The 26,630-nt window shown below is 42.9% G+C and overlaps 1 protein-coding gene across 3 annotated transcripts in view; it reads left to right on the forward strand.

The window, feature by feature from the left end:
• The window catches only part of polq (polymerase (DNA directed), theta), a 144,080-nt gene that overhangs the window by 87,958 nt on the left and 29,492 nt on the right, over window positions 1-26,630 (forward strand). For all 3 annotated transcript variants that reach the window (XR_011948657.1, XM_072513705.1, XM_072513706.1), the window contains exons 18-26: window positions 417-3,001; window positions 4,881-5,024; window positions 5,388-5,581; window positions 5,702-5,942; window positions 11,104-11,297; window positions 11,923-12,057; window positions 12,798-12,972; window positions 19,995-20,118; window positions 22,324-22,436. Coding sequence is in view for 2 of the 3 variants with exons in the window: in XM_072513705.1 (XP_072369806.1) it covers window positions 417-3,001; window positions 4,881-5,024; window positions 5,388-5,581; window positions 5,702-5,942; window positions 11,104-11,297; window positions 11,923-12,057; window positions 12,798-12,972; window positions 19,995-20,118; window positions 22,324-22,436 (3,905 nt within the window). In the remaining variant the exon portion in view is untranslated. The remainder of the gene's footprint in view (window positions 1-416; window positions 3,002-4,880; window positions 5,025-5,387; window positions 5,582-5,701; window positions 5,943-11,103; window positions 11,298-11,922; window positions 12,058-12,797; window positions 12,973-19,994; window positions 20,119-22,323; window positions 22,437-26,630) is intronic.

Genomic DNA, 26,630 nt, shown 5'->3' on the forward strand with positions numbered 1-26,630 from the left:
TGCACCATTGCAATGGCGCAGCTCCCAGGATATGCGAGGCCATTGTGTTTAATACCGGGGGCTCTATTTTCGGAAGGAAGTCCAGGCAATGGAGCAGGTATAGCAGAGATGCTCAACGTGCAAAGGGAGAGGTAAAGAGAATATTTTTTAAGCAGAAGATCCTTAGAATGTGGAATGTCTTGCCTGAAAAAGTGTTGGAAACTGAAGTTACATGGTGTTTAAAAGATGCATCAATAAATGTAAAAGGAAAAAGCACGAACGAATTGGACTAAGTGGTTAACTCTTAGGAAATTACTTTGTTCTGGGCTGTAAAGTTCCATTATTCTGTTCGCTTCAAAGCTTGTGCTCATTAACACTTGTACAAAAAACTTTTAAGCTCCGACCTTGTTCAATAAATGCTTTCTCTTTTACATCAGTTCTAGGAGAGCAGTTGATGAGAGTGAATGTGAGGCTCAAGAGCGTAGAAAGACACGATGTATCTGGGTGAGTGGAAGGAAAGGACTAACGGAGAGAGACGCTGCTGTTCTGATTGTGGAAGAGGCCAAGAATCATCTTCAACAAGATCTGGCTTCGATGGGAATTGAATGGAACCCTGACCAGATGCTGACTGTGGTACAACAGGAGTCCGCTCCGGCTACTGCTGTGTCTGGGAGCAGTCTGAAACCTGCTAATGCGGCATTCATAAATCCAAATTCAGAGGCAGCCGGGAATAGCCTCCATGTTCCGGAAGTTGCTAGCTCATTGGTCCTTATTGCCACCAAGTTTGAAGTTAATTCTGGCAAGAATGCAGTAAGTGTGGATCCCAGCTGCAAAAGGGAAACTGCTAACCAGCAACCATCAAATGATTTTCCTGGGGGAAATATTTGTCTCCCAGTTGATGGGCATTGTAAGACGACCATGGAATGTTTTAATCAGTCAAAAGTTGGGAAACATTTTCTGAATGAAATACAAGTTGCAGAACATATTATCAATGCAAATAATTCCTTTCCGGTAACTAAGGAGGTAAAAAGTGGTGCGGAAACTAAAAAGGACAAGAGTGTTGCAGAAAGTCCAGCTCAAACTTTGCACCAAATTCAGTATGACAACGGTGCTAATAATAACCTAAATCATAAAGAACTCCGACATCCAGGAATAGTTAGCAAGGAGAATAACATACTCAGCCCAAATGTTGTTGAGTGCAAGTCTTCTGAGATATGTTCTGCCTCAAGAGAGTTTGATGAAAGCTTTCAGTTGGATTCACAAATTGAAAAGATCATAGAGCATGCTGCTGCTGCCGGCGTAGTATTGTCCACTTGTGAAGATCAGCAAGAAACTGAAAGCACTAAGTTGTCAGTGGAAGTCCAATCCAGGTCAGAAAATGGTGAGGGCTTAGTTAATGTTGAAAAAAGTACAAAGCAATTTGGCAGTAATACATCAAATGGAAATGAGGCATTGCGAAATAAGCCTGCTTTAAGAGAGGAAGGTCTGCAATTAGCACATTGTAGTTTCACTGATGGTCAGAAGCAGAGCTCTGGAGAAAGAGAGTCTTCCAAATTAATGAAATCCATAATAAGGTCTCCTACAAATAGTCTTCCAGCTCCAACTTCTGAAACAAGTCTGCCTTTGCTGAAAGCCAGTGATTTTTCTTTAACTGATACCCAGCTAGAGAGCTTGTTAGATTACAAGACACCAGCCTCTATTGAAGAAAGCATTCCAGCTGTTTCAGTTCAGAAATTGAATAGAGTATTGAATAATTCAAGTTCCAGTCACGGAGAACAAGAGCTCTGTGGTCATTCCAATGCTGACCATGAGATGACCCTGAACATGAGTGATAGTTTATTTGATAGTTTCACAGAAATTTCCTCCAGTGATGACATGTATACACAGGGTTTCCCGCCTGGCCAGCAGCCCTTACCTAAAGCAGATATGATCACTGAAGGCCAGCCTTCCTGTTGTCGTGTAGCAGAAGGTGGAATGCAGAATCAAAGTGACCAACAAAAAACTATTGCCGAAGCTTCTGAAGCATGTTTGCATTGGAATGACTTGTCCTTCAATCTCTCTGATTTCAAAGATTCCTACCAAAATGGCAATATTGCTGATTGCTTAAGATTACAAGAACAGGAGTACTTGAATAGTCAGATAAATAGTAGCAACCCAAATCAAGGCATGTTAATTAAAGGGTTACCTGACTGTTTAGTGGAAAATGAGGTGGCAGATAATGGGAAATGGATGTGGTCAGACACTTCACTTGATCTAAGTCCAGGGATCAAAGAGATACTAATCCAATTGCCAGCTCCTTTGGGTCAGAAATGTCCAAGTAGAAACAAACAAATCAATGACCAGGAAAAGGACCCCTGTTCAAGGAGATTCACAGAAACAAACCGCTTTCAGAACCTTACAACAAGAACTTCTGACACTCCAAAGCCAGAGCATGTACCAGTGTTGGGTCAAACTGAGAGACCCCCTCATGAGGTGTCACGGAATCAAAGCAACAAAACAGATGCAAGTAACCAGTCATCGGCTTGTGAAATGGAAAAGCTTCCCAAGTCCAGGCCAGACAGTCGGAATGAAGTTCCTCCAACACCTCCCAGTGAACCTGTCACTCCGAGAATGAAAATAGCATTGACAGCAGCAACAGCTGAAAAATGCAAGAAGCAATCTTTGCCATCAACAGCCCCTGTTTGCTCATCTCATGATCCTGTTTTTGGGGGAGGAAAAGTAGAAAATCCCCCAATACATCATGTTGATTGTAGCCCTGTGATGAACAATAATGGTGATGCAGAAGGTTCTTTCATAGGAGAAGGCTTTTCGCTTCAACTTTCTCAAGAAAATGTATCCCCATTTTCTGGCTCCTGCAGTGCAGAAATATTTACCATTATTGACGTGGCGAGTAGCCGAGCCCTGTTCCAGACATTTATAACTGAGTGGAAAACAAAACAAAGGTTTGCACTAGCAGCTGCCTGTGAGAAAAAGGCACGTATTCTATCACCCAGCTCCGAGATAGGTGGAAGGTTTAAACAAGGTGCGTAATAGATGTTTATTTCTCAAAGAAATGTAGCAGCCTGTGCAGTAACAGACTGTCTAGAGGATACCTTGGTCACATTCCACATGATGGGTGCAATTTAATGACCTTATCACGCCCGAATTGGTGACGTATCGAGGCCATTGAATCTCGTGAGGTTTAATGGAGGCGATCCAAATTAGCATATTTAAGTGAGCCATTAGGCTCATTAAATATATCTGCGCTGTATTCTCCTGGGGTCTGGGAACTAAGGCCGCTCTTGGGAGAAGTCGCCAGGTTGCCGTTTAGCATAGGTTTCCACAGGTGTGTAGCAGGCCTGATGGCACCTGCGGGGGGTTTCATAGGCCATTGGAGACCCCCAGGTGGTCGGACTCTGGGTAGGGTGGCGCACTCGCACTGGCACCCTGGCACCTTGGCACAGCCAGCCTGACACCATGGCAGTGCCACCTTGACATTGCAAGGCCAGCAGGGGCACTGCCAGAGTGCCTGGTTTGCTTTGCCCAGGTGTCAGGTTGCCCGTGCCAGGAGTTGGGCCCTGGGGTGTCTTGCCCCTAAAGGGGGGGGTTCGAGGACCCCGTTAAGAGAGCTGAGCTTGTCAGATGTAAGTGCAGCTTCGACGGAGCATTCCCCACCGAGGCCAAAAACAAGGCAAAGTGCTGCTATATAGTGGAGTCTTAGTGCTACAGGCACCAAGAAAAACGGGATTCCATTTCTGTCCCTTTAAATCGTGCCCGATATGCTTATCTACTGACTAATTCTACAAATTTATTTCATCATAAATGTTAAATGGAGTTTCTGCACAGCCATTGCCTGGACCCAAATTTCCCAGCCATTGTTATGCTGCCTTGTGAGGGAAAGCAAATTTCTCTAAATGAAAGGAAAGTAATTTTAACCCTGTTTCCTAATCCTGGCGAATACCTTTAATCTACCTCAGTCGGGCACCTTATCCTTATCTTTCTGTTGTGGTTCCAGGCCCATTGGAAGTTGGAATGAGATTGACCAGGTTCATTTTGGTTAGTGGGGCAGAGGTTGGGTTCCAATTTTCAAAGATAATTCTAAAATATTGTAAAAATCCCTTTTTGTTTTGGAAATGCCACCTTTAGTTCATCTCTGAAACAATCGTAGTTTTAGTATCGTCAGTATCCTTCCATCTCCGTAAGATGATGTCCATGCAGCAAATCAAATTGGTTGGGACTTTACTATGCAGCAAACAAAGACCATAAGTCGGAGGAGCAGACGTAGACCATTCGGCCCATCTCATCCACTCCGCCATTCAATGAGATCATGACTATCTGATGTAATAATCCACAACGCCACTTTCAAGCATTACCCCCATAATCCTTGATTCCTTTATTGATTAAAAATCTGTGTATCTCAGCCTTGAACATACTTAACGACCCAGCCTCAACAGCCTTCTGTGGTAAAGAAACCACAGATTCACAACCCTCAGAAAAGAAATTGCTCCTCATCTCTGTCTTAAAGGGTGACCTTTACTTTGAGATTATGCCCTCTGGTCCTAGACTCTCCCATAAAAGGAAACTACCTCTCAGCATCTACCCTGTCAAGATCTCCTCAGAATCCTATATGTGTCAATAAGGTCGCCTCTCATTCTTCTAAAAGTACAGGCCCAAACTACCTAACCTCTCCTCCATATCCAGGATAAACCTAGTGAACCTTCTCCAGACTGTCCCCAATGCCAGTTCCTTAGAGAAGAGAGACTTGGTGCTGTTGATCACTATTTTGGTGAATAAATTAGCATCCAGCATTCATATTTGCATTTGAACATTACGTACACTTGTAGACTGGAAAGGAATTAATTATTGCTCGATGTTTAATAGAGAATTTGATATTTATTTTAATGCCTTTACTTATTTTCTAGCCCAGACCTCTGTAAAGATTCAGGCCAAGACAAATGGGTTTGAAGTGAGCAGTCACAAAGACCTTGTCGTGATAGGTTTGTGTGTGTCCTGGGGAGGGAAGGATGCTTATTACATCTCCTTGCAAGAGACTCAGGAAATTACTGGTAAGAAAATGGCTTCAATAATACCTTGACTGAACCTAAATTAGACTGGAAAATCTGAATTGATTTGTTAAAACTACTTTCTTTCCTAACAATCAATACAGTCAGGATTAGATCCCAGTAGTAAAAATAATTTATTTTGCTGTTTTGTTTTCAATTGCCTGTATACATAAATAAGCCTTGTAATATATTGAAGCTGCTATTGCAGTCAAATGTAGTTTGGCTCATTTTTCTATGTTTAAGGCTCTCTATAATGCCATTTGCTGTTGTTGCACACCATCCTATTCAAAAAAAAAAAAATCATGAACTACTTAAACTGATACCACATTTACACTTGTGTATATATATTTAAATGTTTTTTTTTAGGAGATTTAAGCCACAGCTTGGCCCCTCCACCTTTAGACCCTGAGCTGTCTGTGAAAGAAAGGCTTCTTCATGTTCGTTCATGTTTACAGCAGGGTGTACAGCACTCTATTGTTATCTATGACTTCAAGCAACACTACAAAACTCTCCTTGAGGCTTGCAACATCTCCATGGAAGGCATTTATGAAGATCCAAAGGTTATAATTCATATTTGCTAGAATTCTGAGTCTGTTGGAAAGGAGTGAACTTCTCCACCACCTCTGAATTATCACTTAAGAAAGAACTAAACTACAGTAAATGTTTGTTTTCTCTTCTAGGTGGCATGTTGGCTCCTGGACCCTGGCTCCAAAGAGAGAACACTTCATAATATGGTGACCAATTTTCTCCCCCAGCAGCTTCCATTACTGGAAGGAGTGAGCAGCAGCCATGGTGTCCAGAGTCTTGGGTTGGGTGCCAACACAAATATCTCGGGCCGTAACAGAGCCTCCATAGAGTCAGTGTTGGTCTACGATATAATGGATCAACTTAATTTGCTGCTTAAGAAAGAAAATCTGCAAGGTATAATGGAGATCCTGTAATATAAGGCAGACTTAGGTTTTGTCTTGAGAAATATAGATTGAATAGTTTAATAGTGTCTTTTGGGCATATTAGACTTAAATTTTGTTTTAAAATGTCAGTGCTGATTCATTCAAGTTCGGGTGCAATTACAATCGATGGCAGTTAATGGAGATATTCATTAAAGAAGGACTAACAGATCAGAGGTGTGAATAAGGCAATCAAATGGCAGATGAAATTTAATATGAAATGTAAGGAATTGCATTTTGGCAAAGGAGAGGCAATATAAACATAATTGCACAACTCTGAAAAGTGTGCAGGGCCAGAGAGACTGGGGATTTGTGTGCATAGATCTTTGAAGGTGGCATGTCATATTGAGAAAGTGGTTAACAAAGCATACGTAATATCATGAGCTTCATAAATAGAGGTATTGAGAACAGAAGTAGTCAAGTTATGCTGAACCTTTGTAAAGGAAAGGAAAAAGCATTACAATGTGACAAGGATTAGTGCAAAACCAGAGGATTGGGAAGCAGAGGACAAAAGCAATAAGGGGGGGGATACGATGAAACATGAGTGTAAGCTAGCTAGTAATATAAAAAGATTGCAAGAGTTTTTTTCGATATATGAAAGGTAAGAGGGAGGCAAGAATGGACATTGAAAATGAGACTGGAGAAGTAGTAAAAGTAGTCAACAGTAACTTTGAAATTTAAAAAAAAAAAAAAATATTCAAAAAAAAAAATTTAAAAAATTTAAATTTTCATTAATTGACGCAATGTCAGTTAGAGGGGTGCTGTGCTCTGACTGTGAGATGTGGCAGGTCCGGGAGGCTTCCAGCGTCCCGGATGGCTTCATCTGCAGCAAGTGCACCCAACTGGAGCTCCTCACAGACCGCATGGTTCGGTTGGAGCAGCAATTGGATGCACTTAGGAGCATGCAGGTGGCGGAAAGCGTCATAGATCGCAGTTATGTAGATGTGGTCACACCCAAGGTGCAGGCAGGGAAATGGGTGACCACCAGAAAGGGCAGGCAGTCAGTGCAGGAATCCCCTGTGGTTGTCCCCCTCTCGAACAGATATACCCCTTTGGATACTGTCGGGGGGGATAGCCTATCAGGGGAAAACAGCAGCAGCCAGAGCAGTGGCACCACGGCTGGCTCTGATGTTCAGAAGGGAGGGTCAAAGCGCAGAAGAGTAATAGTAATAGGGGACTCTATAGTCAGGGGCACAGATAGGCGCTTCTGTGGACGTGAAAGAGACTCCAGAATGGTATGTTGCCTCCCTGGTGCCAGGGTCCAGGATGTCTCCGAACGGGTAGCGGGCATCCTGAAGGGGGAGGGCAAACAGGCAGAGGTCGTTGTACATGTTGGTACTAACGACATAGGCAGGAAGGGGCATGAGGTCCTGCAGCAGGAGTTCAGGGAGCTAGGCAGAAAGTTAAAAGACAGGACCTCGAGGGTTGTAATCTCGGGATTACTCCCTGTGCCACGTGCCAGTGAGGCTAGAAATAGGAAGATAGAGCAGCTAAATACGTGGCTAAACAGCTGGTGTAGGAGGGAGGGTTTCCATTATCTGGACCACTGGGAGCTCTTCCGGGGCAGGTGTGACCTGTATAAGAAGGACGGGTTGCATCTAAACCGGAGAGGCATAAATATCCTGGCCGCGAAGTTTGCTAGTGTCACACGGGAGGGTTTAAACTAGTATGGCAGGGGCGTGGGCACGGGAGCAATAGGTCAGAAGGTGAGAGCATTGAGGGAGAACTAGGGAATAGGGACAGTGTGGCTCTGAGGCAGAGCAGACAGGGAGAAGTTGCTGAACACAGCAGGTCTGGTGGCCTGAAGTGCGTATGTTTTAATGCAAGAAGTATTACGGGTAAGGCAGATGAACTTAGAGCTTGGATTAGTACTTGGAACTATGATATTGTTGCCATTACAGAGACCTGGTTGAGGGAAGGGCAGGATTGGCAGCTAAACGTTCCAGGATTTAGATGTTTCAGGCGGGATAGAGGGGGATGTAAAAGGGGAGGCGGAGTTGCGCTACTGGTTCGGGAGAATATCACAGCTGTACTGCGAGAGGACACCTCAGAGGGCAGTGAGGCTATATGGGTAGAGATCAGGAATAAGAAGGGTGCAGTCACAATGTTGGGGGTTTACTACAGGCCTCCCAACAGCCAGCGGGAGATAGAGGAGCAGATAGGTAGACAGATTTTGGAAAAGAGTAAAAACAACAGGGTTGTGGTGATGGGAGACTTCAACTTCCCCAATATTGACTGGGACTCACTTAGTGCCAGGGGCTTAGACGGGGCGGAGTTTGTAAGGAGCATCCAGGAGGGCTTCTTAAAACAATATGTAGACAGTCCAACTAGGGAAGGGGCGGTACTGGACCTGGTATTGGGGAATGAGCCCGGCCAGGTGGTAGATGTTTCAGTAGGGGAGCATTTCGGTAACAGTGACCACAATTCAGTAAATTTTAAAGTACTGGTGGACAAGGATAAGAGTGGTCCTAGGATGAATGTGCTAAATTGGGGGAAGGCTAATTATAACAATATTAGGCGGGAACTGAAGAACATAGATTGGGGGCGGATGTTTGAGGGCAAATCAACATCTGACATGTGGGAGGCTTTCAAGTGGCAGTTGAAAGGAATTCAGGACCGGCATGTTCCTGTGAGGAAGAAGGATAAATACGGCAATTTTCGGGAACCTTGGATGACGAGAGATATTGTAGGCCTCGTCAAAAAGAAAAAGGAGGCATTTATCAGAGCTAAAAGGCTGGGAACAGACGAAGCCTGCGTGGAATATAAGGAAAGTAGGAAGGAACTTAAGCAAGGAGTCAGGAGGGCTAGAAGGGGTCACGAAAAGTCATTGGCAAATAGGGTTAAGGAAAATCCCAAGGCTTTTTACACGACCATAAAAAGCAAGAGGGTAGCCAGGGAAAGGGTTGGCCCACTGAAGGATAGGCAAGGGAATCTATGTGTGGAGCCAGAGGAAATGGGCGAGGTACTAAATGAATACTTTGCATCAGTATTCACCAAAGAGAAGAAATTGGTAGATGTTGAGTCTGGAGAAGGGTGTGTAGATAGCCTGGGTCACATTGAGATCCAAAAAGAAGAGGTGTTGGGTGTCTTAAAAAATATTAAGGTAGATAAGTCCCCAGGGCCTGATGGGATCTACCCCAGAATACTGAAGGAGGCTGGAGAGGAAATTGCTGAGGCCTTGACAGAAATCTTTGGATCCTCGCTGTCTTCAGGGGATGTCCCGGAGGACTGGAGAATAGCCAATGTTGTTCCGCTGTTTAAGAAGGGTAGCAAGGATAATCCCGGGAACTACAGGCCGGTGAGCCTTACTTCAGTGGTAGGGAAAGTACTGGAGAGAATTCTTCGAGACAGGATCTACTCCCATTTGGAAGCAAATGGACGTATTAGTGAGAGGCAGCACGGTTTTGCGAAGGGGAGGTCGTGTCTCACTAACTTGATAGAGTTTTTCGAGGAGGTCACTAAGATGATTGATGCAGGTAGGGCAGTGGATGTTGTCTATATGGACTTCAGTAAGGCCTTTGACAAGGTCCCTCATGGTAGACTAGTACAAAAGGTGAAGTCACACGGGATCAGGGGTGAGCTGGCAAGGTGGATACAGAACTGGCTAGGCCATAGAAGGCAGAGAGTAGCAATGGAAGGATGCTTTTCTAATTGGAGGGCTGTGACCAGTGGTGTTCCACAGGGATCAGTGCTGGGACCTTTGCTCTTTGTAGTATATATAAATGATTTGGAGGAAAATGTAACTGGTCTGATTAGTAAGTTTGCAGACGACACAAAGGTTGGTGGAATTGCGGATAGCGATGAGGACTGTCGGAGGATACAGCAGGATTTAGATTGTTTGGAGACTTGGGCGGAGAGATGGCAGATGGAGTTTAATCCGGACAAATGTGAGGTAATGCATTTTGGAAGGTCTAATGCAGGTAGGGAATATACGGTGAATGGTAGAACCCTCAAGAGTATTGAAAGTCAAAGAGATCTAGGAGTACAGGTCCACAGGTCATTGAAAGGGGCAACACAGGTGGAAAAGGTAGTCAAGAAGGCATACGGCATGCTTGCCTTCATTGGCCGGGGCATTGAGTATAAGAATTGGCAAGTCATGTTGCAGCTGTATAGAACCTTAGTTAGGCCACACTTGGAGTATAGTGTTCAATTCTGGTCGCCACACTACCAGAAGGATGTGGAGGCCTTAGAGAGGGTGCAGAAGAGATTTACCAGAATGTTGCCTGGTATGGAGGGCATTAGCTATGAGGAGCGGTTGAATAAACTCGGTTTGTTCTCACTGGAACGAAGGAGGTTGAGGGGAGACCTGATAGAGGTCTACAAAATTATGAGGGGCATAGACAGAGTGGATAGTCAGAGGCTTTTCCCCAGGGTAGAGGGGTCAATTACTAGGGGGCATAGGTTTAAGGTGAGAGGGGCAAGGTTTAGAGTAGATGTAGGAGGCAAGTTTTTTACGCAGAGGGTAGTGGGTGCCTGGAACTCGCTACCGGAGGAGGTGGTGGAAGCAGGGACGATAGTGACATTTAAGGGGCATCTTGACAAATACATGAATAGGATGGGAATAGAGGGATACGGACCCAGGAAGTGTAGAAGATTGTAGTTTAGTCGGGCAGCATGGTCGGCACGGGCTTGGAGGGCCGAAGGGCCTGTTCCTGTGCTGTACATTTCTTTGTTCTTTGTTCTTTGTTGGAACAAAGAAATGACCGAGAGTGGAATAGGAACTTTGCATCAGTTTTCACAGTGGACGACACCAGTAGCATACCAGAACTGTTAGAAAAGCAGTCTGATGATTAGCAATGGAGGAGGTGGTGGTGGTGAGGTATATCCGTGTATGTGTGAAAACTGATACTGTGGATGGTATCGCCATGTGCAGCAGCAATAATAATTTAACACTTTTATACAAAAAAGGACTGGGAGAAATATACAAATAAGGTTAAAAATAATTGGTTTATCTATTTTAACTCCTGCAACAAGGTGCAGTTTAGATGTACCATTAATCTACAATACCAATCTTGCAGTACACCGGGACAGGAAAAGCACCAGAAATATAAATTTTGTACTAATTTAGGAAATGCACTTGTGAAATCCCTCCACTGTGGTGATAAATTTTATCAACGTGTAACTTTCTCTTGCAGATATGTTTCGGAATGTTGAAATGAATACTCAGTATTGCCTGGCTTTGCTGGAGATGAATGGAATAGGCTTTAGTACAGCTGAATGTGAGAACCAGAAATCCCAAATGCAGGCTAAGCTAGCTTTCATAGAGGCGCAGGCTTACCAGCTAGTAGGCCACAGCTTCTCTCTGACCAGCCCCGAAGATATTGCTGAGGTAAGATTGCAATATCGATCTGTATTGCTCAGAGGTTTTATTAAGAGCACTGGCCAGGGTATGAAATATCTCATAACCCATACACTTGAAAAGTTGTCAATCAGGTTGATATGGATTCAAATATAAATGTGCTGTGTGCCAATATCCTATTTGAATCTAAGAAATGAAATGAAATGAAAATCACTTATTGTCACAAGTAGGCTTCAAATGAAGTTACTGTGAAAAGCCCCGAGTCGCCACATTCCGGCGCCTGTTCGGGGAGGCTGTTACGGGAATCGAACCGTGCTGCTGGCCTGCCTTGGTCTGCTTTCAAAGCCAGCGATTTAGCCCTGTGCTAAACAGCCCTAAGATATAGATATATTAATATTTCACACCATCCACCACTCCTCGGGCTTCTTTTGTTTTAAATTTGGATTTTATGCATGAGTTTTATGGCAATTTCAATACCGCAAATAGATTCCACCGCACCAATATTTTAGTAAAAGCCCCATAGGAATTGCAGCTTTTATACTTCCAAAATGCCTGACAGTGTAAAAGGTCATTGCCCAAAGCAGCCCAATTCTAAACTTGCTAACTTTGCCCTACTCAAAATTTCACAGACTCAGCAATCTAATCCCTGTTCCAGGTTCTATTTTCGGAGCTCAAACTTCCTCCTAATGGGGATACTAACACTAATGGCAAGAGGACACTTGGCTCTACAAGGAGGAAAGCACCAGTGGGAGGACGATGCAGACTGGCTAAAAAATTCAGCACAAATAAGGTAATTGTGTGGTTCTTGTGTAAATCGTTGTGCTTTCTTAATGAATATAAAAATAAAAATAAAATGATTGGGATTAAGTGAGGCTTGTTTTACATATGGGTGTAGAATATACATCTTAATATTTGTTCAAAAGGTAATTTTGTGAGTGAGCAATTGAAATGAATTGCAAAGTAAACCCATGCATTATAGATGAGGAGAAAACATTTGACAGTGAATCATGAAAGATTCATAGATGTCCTGCCAAGTGCTGGACTGAATTGAAGTCATGAGACTTTTGAGGAATCTTTATTGGTAACAGCAAGCAACAATAAAAGTTAATGAATTAAAAGAGACAACCATCATAGCAGTAGTGAGGTGAGGACGTGTTGCATCAAACAGGCTTTTTAACATTTGAGCTGTATTTATTATATGAGCTATTCAGGATAATATAGGTTTTGGGCTCCATGAACAATTGATGAACAACTGATGGTATTTGGTTGCTGATACATAAGGTAAATCAGACTTTAGAATATAGGTTGTAGGTAAATACTGACACTAAATTAATGGTAAATGCAAAGAAAGAGGATCTTCCAATGTTTGACATTTGCATGAAGAATATAAAAATGGAACAAGCAAATTAAAATATATTTTTGTGTTGGGAGTAATAAAGAAATCATGCCAAAGATGGCATAGCAATTGTAAGAAGGAGAAGAACATAAATCTGATCAGTCCTTTATTGATTATACCATTCAATGTTTTAGGAAATATTGGAGAAATTGAAGCCACTTCATCCTTTGCCTGGCTTAATCTTGGAATGGAGGAAAATTACAAATGCAATGTCCAAAGTGGTGTTCCCTCTGCAGCGGGAGAAACACCTGCATCCTCAGCTGGGAATGGAGAGGATCTATTCCATCTCACAGACGCACAGTGCTACAGGTAACTGCTGATTTTGCTTTGTCCTGTGTCAGTGCAAAATGCCGCATGTTGTGTAATGTAGTGAACCCTGACACACAATGTACATTAATGATCTCACTGTAACACAACTCAGTGGAGTCTCAGGAAAAGCTTTTTATATATTCTTGGAGATTTAAAAAAAGTATAAAGTAAAGTAAAAGGTGAGGCAGTGGTGTGGTGATAACATAATGGGACTAATAATCCGGAGGCCCAGGATATTCTGGGGCATCTGATGCAATTTGAATTCAATTAATGACCATGAAACAATTGCTGATTGTCGTAAAAACCCATCGGGTTCACTAATGTCCTTTAGGAAAGGAAATCTGTCATCCTTACCTGGTCTGGCCGATATGTGACTCCAGACCCACTGCTGTGGCTCACTCTTCATGCCCTCTGAAATGGCTTAGCAAGCCACTCCGTTGTACCAAACCATTACAGAAAAATTGACAAGCAATGCAAGTGGATGGACCGCCTAGGTACCAAAAAGGACAATGGTGCACCCAGTCTCCTTGTCCCTGAAAAGTCTTTCTTACTAACATGGGTGGGGGTTTGTGCCAAAATTGGAAGAGCTCTCTCACAGACTAGTCAAGCAACAGCCTAACTCAAGGAATCATACTATCCTAGACAACACAATTCTGGAAATGTACTGTCCCACCAGTAGGACAATCCATCAGAATTGATGGCAGAATGGTATACATTCGGGAAGGAGTTGCTCTGGGAGTTCTCAGCGTTGACTCGGGACCTCCTAGAAGTTCTATGGCAACAGATCAAACATGGACAAACAAACCACTGTTGAATGGATTACCATGTGTTTTTAAAAATTCATTCTCGTGTCACTGGCTGGTTTATTGTCATCCCTAACTGCCCTCCATTGCATTTGAGAGTCAACCACATTGCTGTGGATCTGGAGTCACGTGGGCCAGACCAGCTAAGGAGGGCAGATTACCTTCATATTCACATCATGAACCAGGTGGTTTTTTTTAATCACAATTGACAATGCTTTCTTCATTAGGCCTTTAATTCCAGATTTTTATTGAATTCAAGTTTCACCATCTTCTGTGGTGGGACTTGAACCCGGGTCCCCAGATCTTGCTCTGGGTCTTTGGATTGCTAGTCCAGTGACAATACCACGACGCCACTTCCTCCCCTCACCCCACCTGCCTCAGGTGATGAATTGGTACTCCTCCAAATTGAACACCAGTATGAAGCAGCACTGAGGATGGCTAGGGCACAGAATATATTCTGGGTGGTATACTTCAATGTCTGTCACCAAGAATGGTTTGATAGCACCACTACTGACCGAGCTGGCTGTGTCCTAAATGAGATAGCAGCTAGACAGCATCTGCGGCAGTGGTGAGGAAACCAACAAGAGGGAAAACCTACTTGACCTCATCGTCACCAATCTACTTGTTATAGATGCATCTGTCCAGGGCAGCATTGGTACGAGTGACCACTGCACAGTCTCTGTGGAGTTGAAGACCTATTTTCACATTGAGGATATCCTCCATCATGTTCTGTGGCAACACCACCATGCTGAATGGGATAGATTTCAAACTGGTCAGGCAATTCAACCGGGCATCCATGAGATACTGCGGGCCATCACCAGCAGAATTGTACTCCACCACAATCTGTAACCTCATGGCCAGGCATATTCCCCCACTCTATCATTACCATCAAGCCAGGGTATCAACTCTCGTTCAATGTCGAGTGCAGAAGGGCATGCCAGGAGCAGCACCAGACATACCTGAATATGAGATGCCAACTTGGTGAAGCTACAACACAGGACTACTTATGTGCCAAACAGTAGAAGCAGCAAGTAATAGATGGGGTCAAGTGATCCCCCAATCAACATATGAGATCCAAGATCTGCAGTCCTGCCAAATCCAGTCATGAATAGTGGTGGATAATAAAACAACTCACTGGAGGGGGAGTCTCCAAAAATAGCCCCATTCTCAATAGAACATAGAAAATACAGCACAGAACAGGCCCTTCGGCCCACGATGTTGTCCTAGATTAATCATAGATTATCATTGAATTTACAGTGCAGAAGGAGGCCATTCGGCCCTTTGAGTCAGCACCGGCTCTTGGAAAGAGCACCCTACCCAAACTCAACACCTCCACCCAACACCAAGGGCAATTTTGGACATTAAGGGCAATTTATCATTGGCCAATTCACCTAACCTGCACATCTTTGGACTGTGGGAGGAAACCGGAGCACCCGGAGGAAACCCACGCAGACACAGGGAGGACGTGCAGACTCCGCACAGACAGTGACCCAAGCCGGAATTGAACCTGGGACCCTGGAGTTGTGAAGCAATTGTGCTATGCCTTCTTCACAGCTCTATCCACTTGAGTGGCAACTTTCAAAGATGTATGAACATAGACCCCAAGATCTCTCTGCTCCTCCACATTGCCAAGAACTCTACCGTTAACCCTGTATTCCGCATTCGTATTTGTCCTTCCAAAATGGACAACCTCACACTTTTCAGGGTTAAACTCCATCTGCCACTTCTCAGCCCAGCTCTGCATCCTATCTATGTCTCTTTGCAGCCGACAACAGCCCTCCTTACTATCCACAACTCCACCAATCTTCGTATCGTCTGCAAATTTACTGACCCACCCTTCAACTCCCTCATCCAAGTCATTAATGAAAATCACAAACAGCAGAGGACCCAGAACTGATCCCTGCGGTACACCACTGGTAACTGGGATCCAGGCTGAATATTTGCCATCCACCACCACTCTCTGACTTCTATCGGTTAGCCAGTTCGTTATACAACTGGCCAAATTTCCCACTATCCCATGCCTCCTTATTTTCTGCATAAGCCTACCATGGGGAACCTTATCAAATGCCTTACTAAAATCCATGTACACTACATCCACTGATTTACCTTCATCCACATGCTTGGTCACTTCTTCAAAGAATTCAATAAGACTTGTAAGGCAAGACCTACCCCTCACAAATCCGTGCTGACTATCCCTAATCAAGCAGTGTCTTTCCAGATGCTCAGAAATCCTATCCTTCAGTACCCTTTCCATTACTTTGCCTACCACCGAAGTAAGACTAACTGGCCTGTAATTCCCAGGGTTATCCCTAGTCCCTTTTTTGAACAGGGGCACCACATTCGCCACTCTCCAATCCCCTGGTGCCACCCCTGTTGACAGTGAGGACGAAAAGATCATTGCCAACGGCTCTGCAATTTCATCTCTTGCTTCCCATAGAATCCTTGGATATATCCAGTCAGGTCCGGGGGACTTGTCTATCCTCAAGTTTTTCAAAATGCCCAACACATCTTCCTTCCTAACAAGTATTTCCTCGAGCTTACCAATCTGTTTCACACTGTCCTCTCCAACAATATCGCCCCTCTCATTTGTAAATACAGAAGAAAAGTACTCGTTCAAGACCTCTCCTATCTCTTCAGACTCAATACACAATCTCCCGCTACTGTCCTTGATCGGACCTACCCTCGCTCTAGTCATTCTCATATTTCTCACACATGTGTAAAAGGCCTTGGGGTTTTCCTTGATCCTACCCGCCAAAGATTGTTCATGCCCTCTCTTAGCTCTCCTAATCCCTTTCTTCAGTTCCCTCCTGGCTATCTTGTATCCCTCCAATGCCCTGTCTGAACCTTGTTTCCTCAGCCTTACATAAGTCTCCTTTTTCCTCTTAACAAGACACTCAACCTCTCTTGTCAACCATGGTTCCCTCACTCGACCATCTCTTCCCTGCCTGACAGGGACATACATATCAAGGACACGTAGCACCTGTTCTTTGAACAAGTTCCACATTTCACTTGTGTCCTTCCCTGCCAGCCTATGTTCCCAATTTATGCACTTCAATTCTTGTCTCACATCGTATTTACCCTTCCCCCAATTGTAAACCTTGCCCTGTTGCACGTACCTATCCCTCTCCATTACTAAAGTGAAAGTCACAGAATTGTGGTCACTATCTCCAAAATGCTCCCCCACTAACAAATCTATCACTTGCCCTGGTTCATTACCAAGTACTAAATCCAATATTGCCCCTCCTCTGGTCGGACAATCTACATACTGTGTTAGAAAAGCTTTCTGGACACACTGCACAAACACCACCCCATCCAAACTATTTGATCTAAAGAGTTTCCACTCAATATTTGGGAAGTTAAAGTCGCCCATGACTACTACCCTGTGACTTCTGCACCTTTCCAAAATCTGTTTCCCAATCTGTTCCTCCACATCTCTGCTACTATTGGGGGGCCTATAGAAAACTCCTAACAAGGTGACTGCTCCTTTCCTATTTCTGACTTCAACCCATACTACCTCAATAGGGTGATACTCCTCGAACTGCCTTTCTGCAGCTGTTATACTATCTCTAATTAATAATGCCACCCCCCACCCCACCTCTTTTACCACCCTCCCTAATCTTATTGAAACATCTATAACCAGGGACCTCCAACAACCATTTCTGCCCCTCTTCTATCCAAGTTTCCGTGATGGCCACCATATCGTAGTCCCAAGTACCGATCCATGCCTTAAGCTCACCCACCTTATTCCTGATGCGTCTTGCGTCCTCCAATGATGGAGGAACCCAGCGTATCAGTGCAAAGCACAAGGCATTTTCAACCATCTTCAGCCAGATGTGTCAAGTAGATGCTCCATCTCTGTCTCTGCCTGAGGCCACAATGCCAGTCTTCAGACGATCCTATTCACTCCACGTGATATCAAGAAACGGCTGAATGCCCTACTATTGGCCCGAGCAATATTCTGACAATAATACTGAACACCTGTTCTCCAGAACTAGCTGCTCCCCTAGCCAAGCTGTTCCATTACAGCTATTATACTGACACCCACCCAGCAATATGACATAAGGACATAAGAACTAGGAGCAGGAGTAGGCCATCTGGCCCCTCAAGCCTGCTCCGCCATTCAATAAGATCATGGCTGATCTTTATGTGGACTCAGCTGTATTTACCGGCCCGCTCATAACATTTTATTCCTTTACTGTTCAAAAATCTATCTACCTTTGCCTTAAAAACATTTAACGAGGTAGCCTCAACTGCTTCACTGGGCAGGGAATTCCACAGATTCACAACCCTTTGGGTGAAGAAGTTCCTCCTCAACTCAGTCCTAAATCTGTTCCCCTTATTTTGAGGCTATGAGACCGAGTTCTAGTTTCACCCGGCAGTTGAAACAACTTCCCTGTTTCTATCCTATCTATTCCCTTCATAATTGTATGTTTCTAAATTCCAATGAGTATAGTCCCAGTCTACTTAGTCTCTCCTCATAAGCTAACCCTCTCAACTCCGGACTAAACCTAGTGAGTCTCCTCTGCACACCCTCCAGTGCCAGCGCATCCTTTCTCAAGTAATGAGACCAAAACTGGACACCATACTCCAGGTATGGCCTTACCAGCACCATGTACAGCTGCAACACAACCTCGCTGCTTGTAAATTCCATCCCTCTAGCAATGAAGGACAAAATCCCATTTGCCTTCTTAATTACATGCTGCTCCAGCAAACCAACTTGTTGCGATTCATGCACAAGGACACCCAGGTCCCTCTGCACAGCAGCATGCTGCAGTTTTTTGCCAGTTAAATAGTAGTCCATTTTGCTGTTATTCCTACTAAATGGATGACCTCACATTTATCAATATTGAATTCCATCTGCCAGACCTTTGCCCACTCCCTTAAATTATCTATATCCCTCTGCAGACTTTCAGTGTCCTCTGCACACTTGGCTTTACTACTCATTTTAGTGTCATCTGCGAACTTCCCCAACTCCAGATCACCTATGGAAATTGTGAACAATTGCGGACCCAACACTGGTCCCTGAGGCACACCACTAGCCACTGATCACCAACCAGAAAAACACTCATTTATCCCCACTCTTTGCTTTCCGTCATTTAACCAATCCTCTATCCATGCTAATACATTACTCGTAACATCATGTACCTCTATCTTATGCAGCAGCCTTTTGTATGGCACCTTGTCGAATGCCTTCTGGAAGTCCAGATACACCACATCCACCATGTTCATAATGTCCTCAAAGAATTCCACTAAATTAGTCAAAAATGACCTGCTTTCATGAACTCATGCTGCTTCTGCCCAATGGGACAATTTTTATCCAGATGTCTCACCATTTCTTCCTTAACGATAGATTCAAGCATTTTCCTCACTCCAGAAGTTAAGCTAACTGGCCTATAGTTACCCGCCTTTTGTCCTCCTTTTTAAAACAGTGGCGTCACATTTGCTGTTTTACAATCTGCCAGAACAGCCCCAGAGTCCAGCGAATTTTGGTCAATTACCACAAGCGTATTTGCTATTTACCCCGCCACCTCTTTTAGTACTCTGGGATGCATTCCATCAGGGCCAGGAGAATAAAGCGAAAATCACTTCTTGTCACAAGTAGGCTTCAAATGAAGTTACTGTGAAAAGCCCCTAGTCGCCACATTCCGGCACCTGTTCGGGGAGGCTGGTACGGGAATTGAACCGTGCTGCTGGCCTGCCTTGGTCTGCTTTAAAAGCCAGCTGTGCTAAATCAGTCAAGACTACAAAAAGCCACGAGAAAAGCTATAAAGGAAAGTAAGATAGATTATGAGAGTAAACTAGCTCAAAATATAAAAACATGTAGCAAAGGTTTCTACAAATATATAAAACGAAAGAGTAGCTAAGGTAAACATTGGTTTATTTAAAGGAAGAGAAGGGGAATTTAATAATGGGAAATGAGGAAATGGCTGAGGTATTGAACAGATATTTTGTGTCAGTCTTCACAGTGGAAGACAAATAACATGCCAATAATTGTTAGCAAGGAGGCTATGGCAGGTGAGGACCTAGAAACCACCGTTATCACTTAGGAGGTAGTGTTGGGCAAGCTAATGGGGTTAAAGGTTCCCATTCTATTGAATGAAATATAATGGAATATTTTCTTGGGGATTTTGCAACGCATTAGTTTGTCTTGAGATGTACATTTTTGTTTTCATGCGACCTCAAACTATCTCTCTGTAAACCCCTCTCTTATTCAATTAGGTCGAATCAGCTTTATTGAGCCAAACCTGCAAAATGTGCCAAAGGACTTTGAAATTGAAATGCCAGCTATGATTGGAGAGAGTCTCCCCTCCCAGGGAACTTGCAATGCAGCTACACGATTCAGGTATTTTTCCTACATGCAATCCTCATAAACCTCATTTTCTGTGAAACAGTGATTAGTTCTTCAGTTGCAACTTTGTGATCTTCATGCATCTTCTGATTATCCATCAGGAACCATGTTCCTTTATCTAAAACTTTGAAATGATGGTGATAAATATGTGATGTATGAGAGATATTTATCACTCCATCTCATAGATAACCTCTATCTATAGCCATCTTTATCCATCCATATAAAAACATACATCATTGTACACTTTAGAGACAAATGTCAGGGATTATTTTTATAAATGTGGAAAGTTCTTTATTACCTCCTATAAAACAATTGAAAATATTGTTTAAAAATTCAAAGCAAGATTTGCTATTTTGACAGTCATCTCAGTCTGGGACGTCACTGCAGAAGTTCCTCAGGGTAGTATCCTAACCACCTTCATCAGTAACCTTCCTTCCATCATAAGGTTAGAAGTGGGGTCTTCACTGATGATTGCACTGTGTTCAGCACTATTCGCAGCAACTCACAGACTGAAGTTTTTGCGTCCATATGCCGCAACTTATCCAGCAAGATCTGGACATTCCGGCTTGGGTTGATGTGTGGTATGAATGTTACTTGCCAATTAAGTGCCAGGCAATGACCATCTCCATCAAGAGAGAATCAGTCTATCTCCCCATTACATTCAATGGCATTACCATCACTGAATCCCCCACTATCAACATCCAGGGGGGTTACCATTGACCAGAAACTGAACTGGACTAGCCATATTAATATTGTGTCAACAGAGCAGATCAGAGGCTGGGAATTCTGTGGAGAGTAACTCACCTTGTGTCTCCTGAAAGCCTGTCCACCAGCTACAATGCACAAGTCTTATCCTTGTCTGGATAAGAACAACTCCAACAACACTCAAGAAGCTTGACATCATCCAGGACAAAGCAGCCCACTTGATTGGCACCTCATCACCACCGTAGCCGTTTACTCCCTCCACTACTGTTGCACAGTGGCAACAGGAACTCACCATGCCTCCTTAGACAATGCCTTCCAAAACCGAGACCTCTACCACTAGAAGGATAAGGACAGCGGATGCATGTGAACACAACCACCTGCAAGTTTGCCTCCAAGCGACACCATCCTGACTTGGAACTATATCATTTTTCCTTCACTGTTGCTGGGCCAAAATCCTGGAATTCCTTTCCTAACAGCACTGTGGGTGTAACGACACCATGTGGATTGCAGTGGTCCAAGAAGGCAGCTCACCATAACCTTTTTCATGGCAAGATGGGCAATAATTGCTGGCCTAGCCAGCAAAGCCCACATCCGTGAACAAATACATTTTTAAAAATCCATAGTAATGTGGGGCTATTGTTAGTAACACAGCATCCTTTAACATGAGAACAGAATTATCTCCTTTTTATTTCACCTGTATGATCTAAAGTACCTGCGGCTCACTGGTGATCCTATTTATTTTATGGAAATGTATCTTGGATATAATTTGGGCACAGTCCCAGCAAACTCTACAGTTCACATAAGTAGGTTTGACCAGAGAGTGTTAAATTTCTCACACACGCAGAACAAAGCTATACTGAAAACCCAATTTGATCCTGTGTGCTTGATTTGCTATTTGTCATCTGCGCCACAAAACTATCTGGTTATATTGATGAAATGCCTTTAATTTTAAAGTAATCATTAACTTTACGGTTTTCTTCCAAAATCATGACATTATCTGCCTGGTGCAGTTATGAAAATACATGCATTTCTTTCCCTGTAACATTTTTATCGTTCAATTGTTTTGCTTTCTCCTGTTTGGTTTACAGCTTTTTCATTTTTTTCTCCCTTTTTCTCGGCTACTGCCTCTAATTACCCTCAACAAATGAGCCTTTGCCTCATGCCTCGGGTTGTTTCTTGTTTCTCAGGGTTGGTGTGCTTTTATTATCCTACCTTCTATGTACCTTGTATTCACTCTCGATTTGAAAGGCTAGTGAGTTTAATATTTCTATATGTTAGCAAATCTAGTGCATTTTAAATATATTCTTTAAAATGTGCTGTAGTGTTAGGTATCTGTGTGGAACATTTATTTGACAGTTGGATTCCTCTCTGTAATTACTCTGGGCTTCTTGTCACTGGTTTTATAACTTATTGTTAAATTGTCCTGTATGTAGCAGTGATGTATAGAAGTTAAAAAGACAATGCTTTTACATTTTGCTTCCTATATTGTTTTAGGAGAAGGCGGGGCTGTGTGGCACCTTCCCGGCAGGTTATGATGAGTGATGGAAAGATGGATAAAGGGCTGCCATTTGCAGTCAGCCTTAGACATGCTTTTGTACCATTTTCAGGTAATTTGTATTGTTTTTAAAAATATCAAACTGTAACGGTGGGATTATCTCAAAGTCCTTAGCAAAAGAACATCAGTTTAAAAACAGATTTTGTTTCAGATGTACCAACACAAATCCTCAGTGAAATGAGTTTAGATGATTTGTAACAGAGTTCTGTGAACTCCAGTTCATGGACATAACTGCTCTTGCAATGTTAGCTTAGCAAGTTTATTTTACTTGTAAATTTGTAGAAACATGTTTTGTCCGCTTGTTACGATCCCAGTTGGTATTTACCTTTTTGCTAAGAAAACGTGGAGGAATAGTCACAAGGACTGTCAATTAGCTTTTAACAAAAAAAAATGTTAAACATGACATATTGTAGTCAAATATTTCATGCGAGAGTACTTTTAAGACATGGATGTCTTTTAAGCAATTTTAAGAATTTTAAGCAATGTACCTTTAAGAAAACAGTGATGTCAGAGAGTGGGTGATTTTGTTTAAAGGTGTTGAAGTCTCTTGGAAGTTTGAAGGAACATTTTAAGGAATTATTTACTGTTGCAATATTTTCTGAGTTATCTTTGAAGTAAGGGGTGTTAAGAGATCCAATGTTTATTTAAGATGTTAAGTTGAGTTCATGGAATAAACAGTGTTTTGTGTTTGAAAACCCACGTGTCCATAATTGTAATCCCACACCTAGGGAAAAAGCCGCGTGCTCGGAAAAGAAACAAATCCATAAAGGGGGAGGTTGGTTGAACTCCATGATACATTTTGGACTTCTGAAAACACCTCGCCCATAACAATTGGGGGCTCGAGGGGGATAAAAGTCTATCTATTGGATTGGCTTTTGTGAACTTAAAGACAGTGAAGGATTGTTGCTTTTCCGGTGTGGTATTTTAGTTTAAGTGGGGAGAGTGTTGTGAACAATGGCTCTTTCAGAGGCTCAGAAGTTTTTGGGGGTGGAGAATGTCACACGTAGTACTTTACGGACAGAAACGAAAAGCAGACTGTTAGATTTGGCAAGAACATTGCAGTTAACATTATCTGACAAAATGCGAAAAGATGAGGTAATTATGGTGGTGGTTAAGCATTTAAAGTTGCCTGAGATAGAGTTTGACTCACTGGAAATGGGAAAAATTCAGTTGCAAATTAAACAAATGGAACATGAGAAAGAATTAAAGCGGCTGGAATACGAGAGTGAGAGAGAGGAAAGAGAAAGAGAGAGAGAGAGGAAGAAGAAAAGGAGAGAGAAGAAAGGAGAAAAGAAAGAATAGCCCTAGCAGAACAAAAATAAAGGGAGACACAGATCAGGGAAAAAGATAAAGAGAGGGAGTTTGAACGTCAGAAAATGGCCATGAAACATGACAATCAGTTAAAATTGGCAGACTTAAAGGGAAACGTACAGTTGGATGATAGTGATGAGGATAGTGAGAAAGAGCATCATAGTCGAAGGCTTGGTGGGAATCTATTTAAATATGTCCAAGCATTGCCAAGGTTTGACGAGAAGGAAGTGGAAGCCTTTTTCATTTCATTTGAGAAGGTAGCTAAACAAATGAAATGGCCACAGGACATGTGGGTGCTACTGATTCAAACAAAGCTGGTAGGTAGAGCTAGTGAAGTGTTTGCATCACTACCGGAGGAGGTATATGGAACGTATGAGGAGGTGAAGAAATCCATCTTAAGTGCATATGAGCTAGTGCCTGAAGCTTACAGACAAAGGTTTAGAAATTTAAGGAAAGAATTTGGTCAAACATACATGGCGTTTGAAAGGCTCAAACAGAGTAATTTTGATAGGTGGATAAGGGCTTTGAAAATAGAACAAACGTATGAAGCTCTCAGAGAAATTATACTGGAGGAGTTTAAAAATTCAATTCCTGATGTAGTGAGAACTCATGTGGAAGAACAGAGGGTTAAAACTGCAAGATTTGCAACAGAAATGGCAGGTGATTATGAATTAGTTCATAAATCAAAGCTTGGTTTCCGACATCAGCTTCAGCCGGTGAGGGATAGAAACTGTGGACATGAGAAATACTCAAGTGGTAAAGGTAAAGGTGATCTGATGGGAGACAATAAAGAGAGTGTACCTCAGATTAAAAAAGAAATCCAGGAGGGTGGAAAAGAAATGAAAAGTTTCAGATGTTTTCACTGTAATAAACTAGGCCACGTAAAGTCACAGTGTTGGTGGTTGAAGAAAAGCACTGGAAAGGCTGATGTGGTAAAACAGGATAAGACAGTGGGGTTTGTTAAAGTGGTAAAGGAAAGCCCAAGGGAAGCGAAGGAGGTGCAAACGATTGTACAGCCTGTTCAAGAAGTAATTGTTAAGAAGGTGCCAGATGTCTTTAAAGAATTTACTTGTGTGGGTAAAGTTTACTCATGTGTATCAGGAGGAGCAGGTAAAGAAGTCACAATTTTAAGAGATACAGGGGCTAGTCAATCTTTAATGATAAGAGATGAGGAATTATGTAGTTTGGGAAGAATGTTGCCAGAAAAGGTGGTGATATGTGGAATTCAGGGTGAGAGGAGTAGCGTTCCATTATATAAGGTAAGGTTGGAAAGTCCAGTGAAGAGTGGTGAAGTGGTAGTAGGAGTAATAGAGAAACTATCTTGTCCAGGAATACAGTTTATCTTGTGTAATGATATAGCTGGATCGCAGGTGGGAGTGATGCCTACTGTGGTTGATAAGGCAGTGGAAAATCAGTCAACTGAAGTGTTGAAGGACGAATATCCTGGGATTTTTCCGGATTGTGTAGTAACAAGGTCGCAAAGTCACAGGTTAAGACGAGGAGAAATCAAAGAGTGAAGATGAAGTTGAAGTGCAATTATCAGAAACGATTTTTGATCAGATGGTTGAAAAAGAACAAGAACAGGTGGAGAATGAGGCGGATATTTTTAGTTCAGGAAAATTGGCGGAGTTACAACAGAAAGATATAGAAAAACAACGGATATATCAGAAAGCATATACGGAAGAGGAATCTGAGAGTATACCAGAGTGTTATTACCGTAAAAATGATGTCTTGATGAGAAAATGGAGGCCTGTACATATGCAGGCGGATGAAAAGTGGGCAGAAGTTCATCAAGTAGTATTGCCGGTAGGGTATAGAAAGGAGCTTTGCGAGTTGCACATGAGGTACCAGTGGGTGGTCATTTGGGAATAAGGAAAACTCAAGCTAAAATCTACATAACTACATAAAGATGTAGTTAAATTTTGTCAATCATGTCACACATGTCAAGTGATAGGGAAACCTCAAGCAGTGATAAAACCAGTGGCCTTGATACCCATTCCAGCATTTGAGGAACCTTTTACAAGGGTCCTAATCGATTGTGTTGGACCGCTTCCTAAAACAAAAAGTGGGAATCAATATCTTTTGACTATAATGGATGTGTCACTTTTTAAAATCTTCTTTCGAACAGTGCTTTCCCTCGGCTGTTTTAGTAAGGGTCTGCTTCCAGATTTTATAACTCTCCTTTCAGTATTTCTTTGTCTTGCATTGCCATAGAATCCATATATGGAATCCCTACAGTGCAGCAGGGTGCCAATCTGCCTATCGAGCCTGTATCAACCCTCCAAAAGAGCACTGTACCTAGGCCCACTCCCCTGCCCGATCCCTGTAAACCTGGAAATTGACCATGGCCAACCCATCTAACCTGTACATCTTTGGACACTAAGGGGCAATTGAGCATGGCCAATCCACCTAGCCTGCACATCTTGGGACTGTGGGAGGAAACTAGAGCACCCGGAAGAAACTCTCACAGACACGGAGAACGTGCAAACTCCACACAGACGGTCACCCAAGGAATTGAACCTGGGTCCCTGTGGCTGAGAGGCATCTTCCATGCAATTTCTCGGATCTAGCCGCCAATAGCTTCACAATTGCTTCATAGGCTGTAGTAAAATATCAGAAACCTGTGGATCACTTCAGATATCTCTGACATATCATTAGCCAACATTACCAGGTTTCACTCCTTTCAGCTCTGGCTTTAACTTCAATGAACTTTAACTTCAATCTTGCAATTCCAGTTTCTGTTTGTTCCTTTGACTTAAATCCTTCAATGTACCTTTTATTCCCTGGCTTCTAGAACTTAACTGTTCTTAGTTTTCTCTGGGATTTGCTTTTGTGCCCATTAATCCATTGTTTTACTTCTGCTTCTGGCAGGACTGAGAGAGATGTTCTCTCTCTAGCTGCTGAGCTCCTTCAGTCTTTTTAAGTTCAGTTAAAC

The sequence above is a fragment of the Scyliorhinus torazame genome, chromosome 8 (genome assembly GCF_047496885.1).
Source record: "Scyliorhinus torazame isolate Kashiwa2021f chromosome 8, sScyTor2.1, whole genome shotgun sequence".
In the NCBI taxonomy this organism is placed as follows: domain Eukaryota; kingdom Metazoa; phylum Chordata; class Chondrichthyes; order Carcharhiniformes; family Scyliorhinidae; genus Scyliorhinus; species Scyliorhinus torazame.